This window comes from Trematomus bernacchii, unplaced genomic scaffold, assembly GCF_902827165.1.
Source record: "Trematomus bernacchii unplaced genomic scaffold, fTreBer1.1, whole genome shotgun sequence".
Taxonomy (NCBI): Eukaryota; Metazoa; Chordata; class Actinopteri; order Perciformes; family Nototheniidae; genus Trematomus; species Trematomus bernacchii.
Window position 1 is genome coordinate 3423159 of NW_022987689.1, and position 16678 is coordinate 3439836.

The following is a 16678-nucleotide window of genomic DNA, read 5'->3' on the forward strand; positions in this document are numbered from 1 at the left end:
TCTAGTCGTTCAAGAATAAAGATGGATTTGCTTTGGAAAGAAGTTTAAATGATTTCATCCAAATGTTTTTTCACTTATCTACAAAAATCAATAAACAAACTCTCACCTTCTTAGAGGCACGGTCCATCATCAGTTGAGCGAGTGTGTCAGCAGTACACACATCAATCTTTACATTTCCAGATGCCTTGAAGGTGCTGAGGTCCTCAGCCTTGAAAAGATTTGTTGGCCTGCAAACAGAGAAAATTGACCAATATAATTTAAAACACCATACATCAAATAACAGAGATTTTTGGTGTGCAAACAAGCTGTACAAAATGATGCATAACATTACCGTCTTGTGTAGAGGTTAGAAATGCAGCCTTTGAACGTGTCTTTTCCCAGAACAATTTCGCCACTTGTGTCGGGTATGGAAGGGTTGCCACTCTGCTCCTGACCCTTGTCTTCGTCATCAATAACAAGCTTAATACTGTTTGGAAAAAACATCATAGTATATTATGTACACTAGCTTTAGATTGCAGGGTATTTAACAAATGTATCTTCTGGGCAACTGGTGTCACTAAAAGTGTTTATTTATTATGTTTGTGTAACTAATTTGCTTAGCATCAAAATTAAAATCAAACCAAACTAAAGACTAAAGTGTGCAGTTGTCTAAACAATGTTATGGATGTGTTTGAATTTAAAATGATTTCCTTTTTCATACCTTCCACTTCTTTTGGTAACAGTCAAATAATGCCACAGGCCATCGTTATATACTTTGTTTGATTTCCAGATCTTGTTGTTAAAATTGAGAATCACATGGCCATTTTCCAACTTAAGATTCATCCCATTAGCCTGGAAAACAGAATGAAAAAAAGTTTTTTAAATCTGACCAAGTTCTTCTTTAATAAAAGTCACAATTTGAACATCATATTTAAAAATGTATGTAATGACTGACCAACTGTTTGTCCTGCAGAATGAGACCCTGGTTTTCTGTGCTCTTGAATCCGAGGGAGACAGTAACTTCATCATCAGCCAGACTGAAACCCTCAAGGTTAGCTGACAGGGAGCTTTTCAAGCCGAACTCTGCTTTGCGAGAAACCTAGAAAAGAACAAGATCATTATGCATCAGTTAATTAGTTGACATATACAGTAAGCCTATACGTTTGGTTTGACGTGTGATAGATGCATATGTTAATGTCCTACCAAGGAGTCCTCTGGACAACCGTTGCTGATGCCCACTTGCTCTTCAAGATGTTCATTTTCCGACCCAATCTTTAAGTTCCTCATGCATCCTTTGAAGGGCTGCATGGTGATGTTATATCTGTGAAGAGTAAAAGCAGTTATCAAGTTATTATCAATAAAAAGGAGAAAAAAGGTTGACCAATTGACTCACAACACACAATAATTAAGAGGAAAATTGATAACCACATACTTCTCCCTCAATTCTGTTGGGGCACCACCAATGTAGAATTCTTTAAATGCCTTGTAGTTGTACACAAATGTGGCACGGGCCACATTTTCTCTGGCCATCAAGACCTCGATTTCACCCTGGGCTTTACAAATGATGAAAAACTCTACCCAGCCACTTTTCTGAAGAAAGGATAGTAGAGCAAAATGCAGTTGAATTAGTGATTCTTAACAAATGTTATCCGGTTATGTAATGGTAATTGTCAAGAAAAACTTGAGTTAATGCAAGAAAACGAAAAATGGCTCTTACCGGGAGGACTTTTATGTTGTTTGTAGCAGGTGCATCGAGCAAATTGCTATTCAGGAAAACTATGCCATTTTCTACCGTCACGGTGAAGTAATTGCCCTTTTAGGTGGAGGAAAAACAGCATCATCAAATTCTTGCAAATAGCGTATATCATTTTATTCATCAATACAGAAGAATTATAGAGTAGCCATATGAACATTATTTACCTCCGCCTCCATGTATAAGAGCAGACTGTTTTCTGAACGAATGAAGACATCCATCTTTATCCTGAGGGCTCCCGTGATTGATTTTATAATCGCTTTTCCATATCCACTGCCTTCATAGTAGAAAGACACCACAGGAGGTACATATCTGGATAGACGAGAGAAATAAGTCAGAAAATAGTATTGAAAAAAATTGGATTCTTGAATGAATGTCTGACGTTACGGATAAATAGGCTTTGCTCATCTGTCTGTCAAACAACAAAAATATGTTTTCCATTTCTAACCCACATATTAAGGGTCACAGTGGTTCTGGTGCATACTTACACATCCACTGAAGAGGCAGGTAAAAAGAGCTCATAATGTCACAGGTTAACATGTCATTACAAAACAAGGCATGGGAGCATGTTAATAGTTTAACAACATCAAGAGTTGATAATACTAATCATACTACTCATACTGTGTACCTCTTGCATGGAGAATCTTTATTAATATCCACTGCGTTTTGGAAATTGTAGAGACTGGCGATTTTGTCGTTAAAAGAGGAGAACTCTATGCAGCCCGTGTACTTGGGGTGTTTGAGAGGTGGTGGTGGCTGAGGAGAAGCAAATCAGAAAAATATATTAATACAAATCTATGTTAATTAAAAATGAAGAAATGCATTTCTGTTCTTATGTTCTTACAGTGAAAGTGTCAGGGTAGCCTCCAACGTAGAATACAAAATCATCGGCACTGATGTCCAGAAGGTTTTTGTCCTCTTCTCCTCTGCTTGTGTAGTTAATTGTTAAACCGGGTGTTCTTGCCGTGACAACTTTGGTGAAGGACATCTCTACATCTTGATAAATCCTATATTCAGAGAAGAGGGTGCAAATATCCACATCAACATTCCCGATCTTCACAAACTTCCTTGGTATTTTGTAGTGATTTACTTTAAATACAACGTAAAAAAAGTATGCTATAAATGTGAGGAAAAAACTGGCGAAATACAAAATAACTATCATGTCAATTTACCTGCGTAGATCAATTTGATCAAACTTGGCCGGTTCAGACGTGGACGTGGTGATGAAGTCCGTTTGTATCTGATGCGTGACACCATTGAGCTTGTACACACCGTACAGCTGGTTGTTTTCCAGGAACATTCCGATGTAGTTCTTAGAAGACTACAAGACAGTTTGTTAGTACCTTGTGTATATTCATACAAACAAAATGTTTATATTAAACTATTCATATCAATGTGGAGTTACTTACATCTTTGTTGCCAAGGTACATCACAAACATGTTTCCGTTGGATTGTCTACGTCTGCGTGCTCCATCTCCCCTGCCTGAAGGTCTCTGCAGCTTCAGAGAAAGGGCGGTGTAGGCCTTCAGATCGTCCAGATTATTTGGCGCACGCAGCTCCACGTGGCCATTGCCTTTAAACATCATCGGGATAGTGATCTGGAGAAAATAATGAAAAACGAAAACCAGACGCGTCAAGGAAAAATAATGGACATGTTGGCTTCATTAGCGCTTGGCTATGCTTTAACAGCGAGGGAGCTCACCCTGTTAGCTGCGTCCCGGGCTAGTTCAATGAGATTTTTGATATTCTTGATGTTCTCAGAAATGTTGCTAATGGGTGAGAACTGAGAGGTCAGGTCTTCCACTTCGGAGATCTTGTCATTAAGAGATGGGATGGTTTTCAGCAAGTCATTCACTGGAAGTAGAAGATGAGAGAAAGAAAGAAAATTGATATGTGTAAACAAAAATGAAGCATCCTTTTATATTATTCTCATTAATAATATAAATATGTATTATTTCGACCATAAAGAATTTAAAAAAAAGGTATACCCTAATGTGTCTTAAGACATCTTTTCAAAATCTCACCTGACTTGCTCACAGCATCCAACACACTGCCCAGGTTGGAGTCCACAGGCGTGACACTGATCTTTTTCATTTCCTCTTTAATGTCATTCAACGTGTCCATAGTTTTGCTGGCCTTGTCATTGGCTAATGCTGCCTTCCTCTTGGCTTCATCAATCATTCGACCAATATCATCTGATTTGAAGAAATTAGTGGTAGAAATGAGGATACATCTTTTTTTTGCCAATACACTCAGACGCTTTGAGCTAAACAGTGCTATGCTAATGCTTTAAAGCCTCGACTTGTATTACCTCTTTTGATGTCGTTTAATTGGTTTTGTGTATCAAGCAGGTCTTTCGCAAGAGTTTTCTTCTTCGTGTCAGCCTTTGCCAGGCGCTTCTTCAGGTCAGTGATGTCTTCTTTGACACCTATTAAAGAAAAACAAGAATTAATAACTTAAGTTTTAATTTTCTTTCCTTTTTTTTTTTTAAAACCACATTTTGAAAGTAGCGCTAAATACCTTGAAGGTCTGTCTCAGCCGCCTTTCCATCATTCAGCAGTTCCTCACCATTCTGCTTTAGGTCTTTTGCTCTTTCTTTGAGGTTTTCTTTTTTCACATTCTAAACGGAAGGTTAAAAAAATGGTTGCAGGATTTTCCTATAATTCCAAGATGTTCGAACGGATGCTTAATATTAGAAGGTACCAAGGGTGTTTCTTACATTCAAGGCGTTGTCGGCAGCACTTTTGGCCTCTTTGGCTGCAGTCTCAGCAGCATTAATTGCATCTGCGATGTTCTTGTAAGCGTCAATAGCGTCCTTGGCATCACGCACCTCAGTACTTCCACTTGCGCTCTTCACCGTACTGGGATGCAGGATAACAAGGGAACAAAATTAATCCCAAGAAAGAAACAGAATAATGCAAATGACACACAACTAAGCAGACTGTGCACTAAAACAGACATCTTTCATAGCAAAATACATCTGACATTATTTAGCTTAAATCCATTAATTACATTTCAGGTTCAAATGAGATCAACGGTCTTTAATGTATGAAGAAAAGTCTTACTCCTCAAGTTCCTTTGCTGTCTTTGCAAGGTTCTTTGCATGATCCTCTGCTCTCACCACAAGGTCCTCCTTGGCTGCAGCCTCGGTAATGTCATTCACTTTCTTATTCAAGTCAGTTTTGCCCCCATCCAGCTGTGCTGCCAGCTGTTCATATTCCTACAGAGGAGAAGGACATGTGAATGGGTGCAAGATTTTCACAACAGCAGGAAATGCCATTTAACTTGCCTCAAAGCACAGCAAACGAAAACCCTGATCATTATCCGAGTGAAAAGCATGTTGGGACCTGACCTCTTGCTCAATTGAGATCGAGGAAAAGGAATTTTATTTTAACATAGCTACAGTGTGTCAAAAATGTCTTGGTTCACGCTGAAGTGGGACACATTCTGTAAGAGATATGCAGGTATAGAGAGTATTTCAGGCAAAGAACATGCGGGAAACAATTTGTTCAACATACTGTTTTGCTGTCATATAGCATTTGCACCAAATCCTCGGTCTTCTGCAGCTCATTTTCCGCCAGGGTCATTTGGTCCTTAACAGTCTCACGCTCCGTTTGAATGTCGTTAATGCGTTTCTGTAAGGAGCACAAAAGTCAGTTAGTTGTACAGAATGACCATAAATAGAATTACAACCTATAGGGCTTTCCCTTTCCCTTCAAATACCTTACACAAATGAATGTAAAACAGTCTTTTATGTTATAAACCACTAAGCAGCACATCCCCCTATCCTTATTTATGTGCTGATTATGAAACGAATGCTAAATTGTATGGTTACAAATATCTTCATTACAATTTATTTTCTGAATACCCATTAAGCATCAAGCCCATGTGTTATTTCACTGATTTACTAGTTGACTTTTGAGTTATTACCTTCAGATCTGCCAGTGCCTGAGCATTGAGCCCGTTCTGGGAATTGGTTTTTTTCAGCAAGTCCACTGCCTCCTTCAGAGCCTTGTCCAGGTCCTTCAGCTTGGCCCCGAAACCCTTCAAGTCATCCCGAAGCTTCTCCGCTGCAACCTCGTTCTGGTCACACTGCTTGCTTACATCAGTCTTGATGTTTTCTAGCACTAGAAAATGGAATAGAATATGTTATTGGATTTCTTTTTTTTTAATCTGCAGTGATGTTTAACTTTTCAACAACCACATCAGTGCTTTAATAGCGCAGTTTTGGAGGGGTTTGAAAGATTTTTCCACTATCTAACTCTGTAGTAAGACTCGTACATTTCTTGGCCGCATCTTTTTCTTTCTCAGCGGCGGTCTTCTGAGGGGTAAAGTTCCTGTCCTGCATCTCCTTCACCATGCGCTGAGCATCTTTTAGCATTTGACTCAGGTCTTCATTTGGTGGCTTATCACCACTGGTGCCTGTATCCTTGAGTTGGTCCAGCAGAGCTTTAAACACACACAAAACAACCAGTCAAGCAAATATTTAGGAACTGATTGCCAGTGAATTGTATTAGAAACTATTTTACTACTTGTAAATATAAACTTTAGTATATTAAAAACAAGAAATGAAGACACGGGCAGAACAGACAAAGTTAGTGCATTTTTGTTCCTTTTACCTTGAATTTTCTTCAGCATGTTTTGAATCTCTGCGTTCAGATCTTTAGCCCTCTTGTCAGTTTTATCAACATCTGCCACGGCCTTGTCAGCATCAGCAGCCCGCTTATCTGCCTATATAAAAATAAATACCGATCATACACATTTTCACACGTATTATTGCATGCTTATATTTCTTATAAAATGCTACTGTAGGCCCGGTCTCCATCGCTCTACCTTGTCTCTCAGGGAGTCGATGTCATCTGAGAGAGTGCTCTCATCATCTTCAAGCTGGTTCACTTTGGGCTTTTGGTTTTTGATGGCAGAGTTAAAGTTGTTGACAATAATCTGCAGAGAGCACAGTAGCAGAAATGTAAATAAAGCTGCATAAAGGAGAATACAGATGCTGTATGCGGAGTGATTGCTTGAGGCTGATAGGGGCTGTTTTTGAAAGTGTGCTGTGCCTATTTACTTGTGTCTCAGTTAATGCAGAAAGGATGCACACTCAAACAAAGTGGATGTAACACTGAGATTATGAAAAAACAAGGAAGGACAAGTCGGCGCAGCAAGCACTGGCATTCGGTGGTGTGGTCGCTAACTCATGTTGACACTCAATCTGTGTGACGAAATACACTGAGATTGCTAATCAGCAGGAATCCTGAATGTTTGAACAAGCACACCCATCTCGTGCTGTCATACGTGTGTATTTCTGTGAAAAATAACTGACATGTGCAAAATGCAAATAATAAAAAAAACAAACGATGGATCTTAATGTTTTGTGATGATGCATTTGGCATCAGGAACATCATCTATGACTCTTTCCAATATATTTTAGTGTTCTACTGCTCATCTTTAGCTGTATCTGTAGCCTTCAGAGTGACAGTGCTGGGTTACAGCCCACTGACGTGTTACCTTGGTGTCAGCCACAAGCTTTTCCAGCTTCTTCAGTCTGTCCTGAGACGAGGAACTGGCAGAAGCGTTGTCCAGTTGAGTCTTAATCTTTCCTATCTCATCATCCAGCTTCTCCAGGTCATTGAGTAAAGTCTGGGCACAATTATCACACTCTGAAACACAAAATAGGATGGGATTAGCCAAGGCATCCCCCCTCTAATTACTCTAATTATTGTAAACTGCAATGTCACAGCGTCAAACTTCAGTTCTTATTGTTAATTCACCTTGGCAGGGCTCATCTGTGTTTGTGTCTTTTGGCTCAAGGTTGTTATTGCAAACTGGAGAAAAGGAAAAAAGAAAAGGAAATGTAAATGAACTGTATCTATAGAACAACATGAGCTAGCACTGTGAAGAATAAAATAGTAAACAAATGAATTGTTTCAAAATGGGAGTTCACAATCTCACCTCCAGTCCTGGAATCGCAGTTGTTGCCGTTGCAAATACAGGGCCGACAACTTCCTCCTAGCGTCAGTGGAGCACCATAGTAACCAGGAGCACAACTGAGGGAATGAGAAATGAGAAAACGTCAAGTATTGCAAACTACAAGGTATCTGCAAAGGATTTTAAAATCATTGCATGTCCATACAGACTTACCTCTCACACTTGTCTCCACTGTAGCCGACTCTGCATATACACTCCAAGCCTCCAAACACCTCTTTGCAACCGATTGCAAAACTGCAAATTGATAGGGAGATCATGATTAAATTCTTGAAATATATAATAACATTTATTTAGAGTACATGAGTTTCATTTTGTTCCCGCACCTGTTTATGATGGATGGGCACGGACACATTTTGCATGTCCTCAGAGCTGCGTTTCCATAGTAACCTTCTTTGCAGCGTTCACATCTGTCCCCAGCCGTGTTATACTGACAGTTCTGAAAAATACATAATGTATTTAATTACATTATTACCACTTGGAAACTAAATGTTGAGAAGCAAAATACCTGGCAGTCGAAGTATTAAAGAACACCTCAAGTACTAATTCAACCATCTGTGTCCATCTGGCTTTAAAGCTGCTAGGGTGTGGATCCTTGCATACTTTTCACATACAGGCCCGGTCTTGATTGCTTTCATAACAATACCGAGAGAGACGGCTGGATTTTAAATTGCATAAAGGCTCATTCTCCCATCAAGTGGAAAATTGAGTGAGGAGGGCCCCATGCCTGGAGAATAAGGAGCCATACTGTAGGAGGCTGGGCTAAAGAATTAGCTCAAGTTTTAGGTACTTTTACAGTTGGTTTTCAGTTCAAGAAAGTTAATTGTAACATCTTGTTGGCTTAAAAATATTTAGTTCCGAATTGCGTGGTTATTAGTGCAACACTTCTGGTAAGAGAACAACATGAATGTAATGGCCAAAAGTCCTAACTCAAGTCTTCAAAACAGTGCAAAAATGGGTGCCGTCACGTAGACTAGGTCCACTTCCTGTATGACATCTATGGTGTCTGTGTTTTGTACGCCTGTGGTCATGAATCAAGATTTGAGGGTTGTGTGTTTCTTACCCTGCACCTCCCTGTCTTGTCTTCACACTCATCAGCCAGACCGTTGCACTCACAGCGCACACAGCGACCCAGGAAATACCCACTGCCTTCTCTGTAGTAACCAGGAGCACATTTCTGGAAAAAACAAATATAAAGACATAATTAACCAACTTCAAATGGCAATTTTTAAATCCTGGCTAGCTAGTAACACCTTTTTGATGCTAGGGGCTTGGCAAAATACTTAAGATTCTCTATTTGGATATTGAGTGTATTTTCTTTCAATTCAATTGAAAACATTTCTTATAGAATACATAACCTGAAAGGAGTGTCTATTGCTGGCAAATCATTGATTTCAATTTTTTTTTTAAATGAAAATGTCAAAATGTTGTAGAAATCCTGCAAATGTAATATTGGTAAAAAAGCGCTCCTGCTTATGATTTGCAACATTGCCTGTAACTACAATTATCATCAGTTTAAATGTAAACACATTTCTCATAAGCCTACGAATTCTAACACATTTCCAAATGTAGTTTATAAAATATCATACCAACATTTCATGCTAATTTTGACTTAACTTAGCAGAGGATTAATAAAAACACTGTCCCAGACGGCACCTCTGTTTGCTTTGCGTGAGTGAGATAATTTGCCGAGCACACAGCAATGAACTTGACCTGAGTTTAGATTGATTAACAATTAACTCAAGAAGCCCCAAAGCATGCCCTTTGCTTTCAGAGATAACATATTTAGGTCAACCCACCCTGAGGCATTGAGAAGTGTATCCTACAGCGAAGCTAAAACATCCCTTCAGGCACAAAAAAACTATTTCCAGATTTTTACCTCGATCTCATAATTGGCAGAACCGTCATTAACATTAGGAAAGAGAACAGCCTGTCCTCTCCCCTGCACCCCTTGGGTCCCTTCATCATTCAAAGATGGATACTCTATCCTCTGAGTCCCCTGGTCGTTTAGTGAAGGGAACTCTATCCTCTGAGTCCCCTGGTCGTTTAGTGAAGGGAACTCTATCCTCTGAGTCCATCTCTCATGATGCCTGGCGTAGCGGGTTCGCTCCCCTCTCTCTCGGGGTCTGTGGCCAGCGCAGCAAAGTCCAATCAAAGTCCAACATAGTAGGGTCTGTAACAAAAGCCCTGTGCGCCGTTGCTTATCCATACAAGTATCTGACATTCCTAACGTTTAGTCCGTGTGAAATAATGCTCGTCTCTCCCCTGCCTCAGCCTCTTAAATAAATACAGTCACACACACACACACACACACAGAGAGGAAACGCCCCACCTCCTACCTGAGTCAGCCTTGCAGATCAGCATGAGTGGATATGGACACACAAGCACACACATGCAAGTGCCCCCTCTCTCTCTCTCTCTCTCTGTCTGTCTCTCTCTCTCTCTCCAAACGCACGCACACACACATGCACAATTGCTTTAGATACATACAAACAATAAAATGTGGGTACTTTCATGCGCACACAGGAAATCCACTATTAGCATTACTGAATAAAATAACCATCACAAAAAATATATGCTGCTGTATTTACTTCAAGCGGCAAGGGTGTGGTAATAAAACCTCTGCTTAAAAAAGCAACTTAAACATTAATTCATGTTAAATTCTATTAATGTGTGTGAGTGTGTGTGGTTTATGACGGAGTTTGTGCAAGCATAATACTGTATGACTGAAAGGAAAGTCAGACAACCTCAGACAACACAGACAACAAACTCACACCTGAATCACATTACTCAAACACACATCACCACAACTAGGTGTGTCGGGTCTTCCAGGCACACATACATAGACTCAGGTGAACGCACTTGTGTTTATGAGTAACAGTGTGTTGCCAAATGCCGCACCCCATGTGTCAAGGCAAGGCGCCTTGTCATATAGCCTCCAGGCACACATTATAGACTTCCTTTAAACACTCCCGATCAGGCTATTGCTCATATTTACACACAGGTAAGTAACCACATCTATGGCAACAGTATTCCAACACAGTAACACTAACAAATGCTGTCTGTTACATGAAAATAAAATCCCCTTTAATTACAGTTTGCTCCTAACTCATTTTGAATTAGTCTCTGTGGGTAAAACTGCTTCTCTTTATCTGTATACAAAGATCTAAGAAGCACACACTCAAGTCAAGTCAGCACCATTCCCAGGATAAAAGGGAATTCAAGTAAAGCCTTTCCTGACCAACTACATCAACGTTGTTTGCACTATGTTCCTGTGAGCCGTAGCTATGCCAGTGATTATAGCTTTATAATCACTGATATCATGTCTGCGTGATTGTGCTTCATCTCCCCAGCCTGGGGCTACACAATTTGGCTGTGAAGATCCACGGCTGGTATTTTCCAGTACATTACAAACAAAGCTCCTCCGCTGATGAATTTTTCTCTTAGAAAAGGGTGTGGTACTTGGTTCAGGCGTGTCAGGACACCCTCAAAAATATGAGGAGGAGGCCCAGCTCCTCAAAGGTGACAAGATGCCATTTTAATTAACATTGTGCTCCACCCTGCTTGTTATCTCTACGGTTTATCAGACCTAAGATAAGATAAGATAGAGCTTTATTGTCTCCCTTAGGAGAAATTTGTCTTGGGCATCGAGATAATAAACATAAAACATTCAGGTCAATCAGTCATAGATACAGAACAGAGATCACATATCACATGGCAAAGAAACAAACAAGAAACAGCACTTTCCCTATTGCACATACATAAATCAAATATTGCACTTTTCCCTATTGTTCCCTATTGTAACAAAATATCAAAAATTCACCCTGTCTAGTTCGTTGACACACTTATGTATTTTATTGGTAAGGAAGTTTTTTACAGTACGGAAAAATAAATTAAGAGAAATTCCTTCCTAAGGTTTGGCTACATCCAAGACAGTATTCAAAACATGCTGCGCTTTAAAAAGACTCTACATTTGTTTGATGCTTTGAATATTGTTTTACTAATTTGTCCTTTTACAACCTATACAGTTAATTTAAGACACTATCTTATTTGAAAATGACATGAAGTGTAAATCATTTAACATTTATCTACACCTTTACACCTTTTATTCAAGAACCAATAAAGAGGAAGCAGTATTGAGGGATATTTGATTGTCTTTTAACTCCTCACCTGACAGGAGTCTCCAGTGTACTCAGAGGGGCAGGAACAATCCTCCACAGTGTTTCCAGGACCCCCAGTCCCCGTCTCTGTGGCCCCCTCCAGGCCCACCTCCCCCAGGCTGAGTCGCTGGGTCTGAGTAAAGTACAAGGCTCGGATCCTCAGGCCAGCGAGAGCGGCCAGGACCGTCATCAGCTCCTCTCTGGAGACAGGCCTGCTGCTGACCGCATGGCGCCAGTTCCCCTGCACACCAAAGGTCAGTTAGTGATGAATGCTGAGAAATCTGCATTTAAAAGAATTATATTACATTGGATTCCACATGATAATAAATAGGATTAGTGCACAATATTATACACAGTGTTTTGAGAATAATTTATACGTTTTATAAGATAAGATAAGATGGACCTCAAATTGATCCCTGTAGGGAAATGCAGGTGTTATAGCAGCAACAGAATAAGTGAGAAACACAGATAGTACAAATGAGGGATAATAAGAATAAAAAATAAAAGCAATAAACATTAAATAACAAAATTAATGTTATTGAAAATAATGACAGTTACTGAGAGAGAGATATGTTTTATTCAAATTACAAATACTAATCAAAATGTTGGTGAAAGGAGTTACATTGAAATATAAGAAGAATAAAACATTAGTTTATTTTTTGCTCTTTTCCGATCTTAAAGTTAAATTGAAGATTTAAAAAAAAAAAGGTTTGAAGGTTATCAGTGGTGAGTGCTTTTGTAAGATTTAACTTCCCTTTTTTATGATTGTTCAGCTTTTTTCCCAGTTTAAAACAGTTGTAAGAACACTAATCAAAATTGCTGTAAACTTCCCGCAAGCACATTTAAACTCCACAGATGATTAAGCCTTTTTCAATTAAACAATTCAAATAGTATCACTTTCAATATCTACATCACACAAGTTACAAAAACACATTTAGAAATCTAATAGGTAGATTCCCATGGAATAAAAATAACTTTTTTTTAATGAATACATTTTTTAAATGCTCACTATTTTTAACAGAATGGTTTGTACTTTACCTCTAAGAGCTGGACTCTGCCCTGATACGGCTTGTCTGGGAGTGGGACTTGTTGAGCCATGTGGATCAGGGTCATATCTTGACCCTAAGAGGGGGGGGGGGGATAGGATGGATAAATAAGATGGATAAATAAGCCAGTGATAACAAAATAAGAGGTTTGTGAGTGAGAAACCAGTAGCACTACGCACAGTCAGCACAACATCAGGTCTCCTGTCCATGAGGGTCATCCCCTCAGAGGGAATCCCAAAGGATTTGGACTGATAGGTGAGGAATCCACCATAAGATGAAACCTAAGAGAAAGACACATAAATACATATCTGTCAGCTAATCTGAAATAACAGAAATTGGTTTAAAGGAAAAGTATGTATCTAGAGCGGGGGTCTCAAACTCAAGGCCCGGGGGCCAAATCCGGCCCGCAACTTCATTTTATGTGGCCCCGCAAGAGCTTGCAAAGAATATAATACGTTTATTATACGGTTACATGCCACTTTACAGAAGCAGGTTGCCCATAAACTACATGTCCCACAATGCATCTCTTTGCATCATTGAGTTTGACACCCCTGATCTAGAGTATATAACCTGGGTCTTATATCACAACTAGGAAGAATACCATCATTATTATCAATTTCTATCATTTATGATATAATTGTATCTAATAATATAAATATATGATATGTTATATAAAGATTTTATGAACATTGCAACATTTCTTAAAATGGAGTCCTATAACTAAGGAAGTGAAAACACATGTGAAAGGTGTGACAGGAGGATGATGGTTAACTGAGATGTCCATTACAATGCTCTACTGCATTGAAAAAACTTGATCCCTATGAACGGTATTTGATGTGATGTGGTACAAAAATTAAACTTCAAAATGATTCATTTAAATAACAAGTTTAGTTTTTAAGGCGGTAAGATTTTTGAAAACTATTGAAACATCAGAACTCAAATAAAACAATACAACTATTTATTGTTTTTGTATTTTCTTTTGATGGGTCCATAACATTACTTTAAAGCTCCAACTATGGAAATACTGTATATACTGTTTCCCTACCTAAACCTTAGTTACTCATTTATTTTCATTCTTCCGTCATGGTATCTTCCTTCAATCACTCACCCTGTCTCCCAGGTAGGACGATGGTGCCACCCAGTGTAGAGTTTGAGCTGTTGGGGGAAGCTCCTGGATGTCTGCCACCACTGTGTTGCTGGCTGTGTTCAGGACAGAGGTAACCTCCTCCTGGTCGGGACTTTCCAAACGCCAGCCTCGCATCCCAACAAACTTATAACGGGGAGAGTTTGGGCGTAAATTGAAAAATCCATTCTAAAATCTCACTGTATTCACGATTAACAATTTTTTTTTAAAAGCCTTTGATTAAACTTTTGTTTCTTTTGTTTCTTTTTATTATGCCTCCTGTAGCACATTGGGATTGCTGTTAGCAATGAAAGGTGCTTTACAAATCAAATGCATTATTATTATTATTAACAAATGATAGCTGTCTTGTATCTTATACATATAGACATGTTACAAACAATAAGAGATGAATCCCAGAATTTACCCAGACCCCAAAGAAATCACCACCATGCAATTGTCGGTTCTTAACTGAAAATCTGTATGCGCAGCTTTTCATTAAATAAATTACTTTCACCATATAACTGCTATCAGCCAGAAAGCTCTGCAGGGCACAACATTTCCAAAGGCATTTATAGACATGCAGGGGCACGAAAAGCAAACACACCTTCCCCCTGCGTTTGCTGGAGCTCTGACACTGGTCAGTCGCCCCGAAGCAGAAGCAGCTGGTACAGCCGTGAGGGTTGGAGGGGTCAAAATAGAAGGAACCTTCCCGACAGGTTTCGCACTTGACGCCTGCAACATTTCTCTACAAACATGGCAGCAATAATGAAGAGAAGGTCAGAGCAAGGAAAGACTAATAATAAGCGATAGAGAGTTTTTGAATCAGCTAATTGGATGAACTCACCTTGCAAAGACACCTCCCTGTGTCTGGGTGGCAGATGTCGGCTGTGACGCCATCTTCTTTACAGTTACATGCTACACAGTCAGGGAAGCGATAGTAACCTGCAGCGCAGCGATCACACTGCCGGCCAGCAATCCTAGGCTTGCAACTACAGAACAATACACATGCACATTATTTTTTAGTCAAAATCTGGATGATAAACCAGACAAACATGATTCATAGATTTAAAAAGTATTTAAGTCTATATTAAATAGCCTTAAATATAATCCCATTATGCATTCCTGTACAGTATATTGCTTTAAGATGCTGATTGGGAATGCTTTCCATTGTTTCTTTATTAACAAAGAGGTCAGGCTGATTTAAAGACCGAAAATCTATATGACAGAAAATATGATTAACATGACTAGTCTGTGAACGGATCCCCTCATTAATCACTTTAAGGTGCACGCTTTTTGTTAGAGGCTTCAGGCCTCACATTCCAGCTTTTCCGTAACTCAAAACTGAGAGCATGAAAGGGACAACCCATTTGTGTGCTTACTAAGTATTGTAAATTACAGATAAAATAAACAATCATATAAGTAATAGAAATTAAGAAATGAAATAAAATAATACAACTTTTGTAATAAAGTGACAACACAACTGACCAGGAGTAGACTAAAGCAAATCTATAGTTAACATAAAAAAGGCATACATAATAACCACATGCAATGTTTCTGTTGAGTTTTAAAGTAATGTGGATTTTTTATTCACTCAGGTTGCATGCTAACCTTCTTCTGCTCTGCCTCCCTGTGTGCCCTTTTCTTTCAAGATTTGGTATTTCATTTGCACAAAAACAGGCACAAACACAATATTTCCTCCTTTTTGTCTCTTTCTGAAAAAATATTTATTCTGTAAATATGGAACTAAATATTGGAAATTGTTAAACAATAGGAAATGTGACTCAAAGTATTTAAATAACCCATGAGATAAATTAATGAAATAGCACAGAAACAGTTTAAAAGCATTAAGTTAGGTAAATTGAGAAATTCTGAAACATGTCCAATTATGTTTCCCTTTTTATATTATATGCAGGAATTAAGATCAAACATATTGTGAACTCTTTAATTAACCTTTGTATCTATTGAAAGCCAAACCATTACTCTTAATAAGTGCACAGCTTTGTTTTAAGTATGTTTCCCTCTCACCTGCACTGTCCTGTGGTTCGGTCACAGTCAGGCCCTGCGTTTGCTTGAATGCCATTTGGAGAGCACTCACAGCCCTCGCAGCCTAGCAACGGGTGATAGCTGAAAGTCTGACTCTGGCACACATCACAGGAAGGTTTGACTGTCTGAGGAGGGCAGATACAGCTTCCTGTCACCTCATCGCACAGGCGGCGGCCACATTCACATGCTGGAGAAAGGAAAGAAGGGATTTCAATTACATTTAAAAACTATTTAGGTTATAGATAGTCTCACATTCAGAAGTCAGAAGTAACCGTTGACTCACGTCTGCAGTAGGGGAAGCCGTAGTATCCCGTGGCACACTTTGTGCACTGACGACCAATGACATGCTGCCTGCAGGGACACTGTCCTCCAATCGGCTCACAGGTGGTGCCTGTAGAGCCGGACTTATCACAGTTGCAAGGCAGGGCTCCGTCATTAAAGGCTGCTACAAGAGAACGGGCGGAGTCTCTGCAGAACTGGGGAGAAGTATTCGGGCTGAGGGGAGAAAAAAGTATGTGGTTTTAACCTCTACTCTTACAGCTAGAGGGCACCATTTTCAAAAACTTCCACTGTACTGTTTATGATTGTG

General features: G+C 39.3%; 1 protein-coding gene across 4 annotated transcripts in view; it reads right to left on the reverse strand.

The window, feature by feature from the left end:
- The window catches only part of LOC117488629 (laminin subunit alpha-3-like), a 54289-nt gene that overhangs the window by 6749 nt on the left and 30862 nt on the right, over window positions 1–16678 (reverse strand). For 3 of the 4 annotated variants that reach the window (XM_034137636.1, XM_034137637.1, XM_034137639.1), the window contains exons 32-68: window positions 16373–16584; window positions 16072–16276; window positions 14891–15035; window positions 14651–14791; window positions 14032–14193; window positions 13103–13204; window positions 12916–12999; window positions 11888–12118; window positions 8781–8894; window positions 8044–8156; window positions 7874–7954; window positions 7685–7779; window positions 7504–7557; window positions 7241–7392; window positions 6566–6676; window positions 6352–6463; window positions 6014–6181; window positions 5663–5859; window positions 5251–5367; window positions 4798–4952; window positions 4452–4593; window positions 4253–4352; window positions 4044–4160; window positions 3757–3927; window positions 3435–3586; window positions 3142–3330; window positions 2905–3053; window positions 2577–2739; window positions 2361–2488; window positions 1900–2044; window positions 1697–1792; window positions 1412–1569; window positions 1183–1300; window positions 935–1078; window positions 701–831; window positions 332–466; window positions 107–227 (exon numbers count right to left, since the gene is read on the reverse strand). In XM_034137636.1, the coding sequence (XP_033993527.1) occupies window positions 107–227; window positions 332–466; window positions 701–831; window positions 935–1078; window positions 1183–1300; window positions 1412–1569; window positions 1697–1792; window positions 1900–2044; window positions 2361–2488; window positions 2577–2739; window positions 2905–3053; window positions 3142–3330; window positions 3435–3586; window positions 3757–3927; window positions 4044–4160; window positions 4253–4352; window positions 4452–4593; window positions 4798–4952; window positions 5251–5367; window positions 5663–5859; window positions 6014–6181; window positions 6352–6463; window positions 6566–6676; window positions 7241–7392; window positions 7504–7557; window positions 7685–7779; window positions 7874–7954; window positions 8044–8156; window positions 8781–8894; window positions 11888–12118; window positions 12916–12999; window positions 13103–13204; window positions 14032–14193; window positions 14651–14791; window positions 14891–15035; window positions 16072–16276; window positions 16373–16584 (5110 nt within the window). The remainder of the gene's footprint in view (window positions 1–106; window positions 228–331; window positions 467–700; window positions 832–934; window positions 1079–1182; window positions 1301–1411; window positions 1570–1696; window positions 1793–1899; window positions 2045–2360; window positions 2489–2576; window positions 2740–2904; window positions 3054–3141; window positions 3331–3434; window positions 3587–3756; window positions 3928–4043; window positions 4161–4252; window positions 4353–4451; window positions 4594–4797; window positions 4953–5250; window positions 5368–5662; window positions 5860–6013; window positions 6182–6351; window positions 6464–6565; window positions 6677–7240; window positions 7393–7503; window positions 7558–7684; window positions 7780–7873; window positions 7955–8043; window positions 8157–8780; window positions 8895–11887; window positions 12119–12915; window positions 13000–13102; window positions 13205–14031; window positions 14194–14650; window positions 14792–14890; window positions 15036–16071; window positions 16277–16372; window positions 16585–16678) is intronic. The other variant, XM_034137638.1, reaches the window with a different exon arrangement.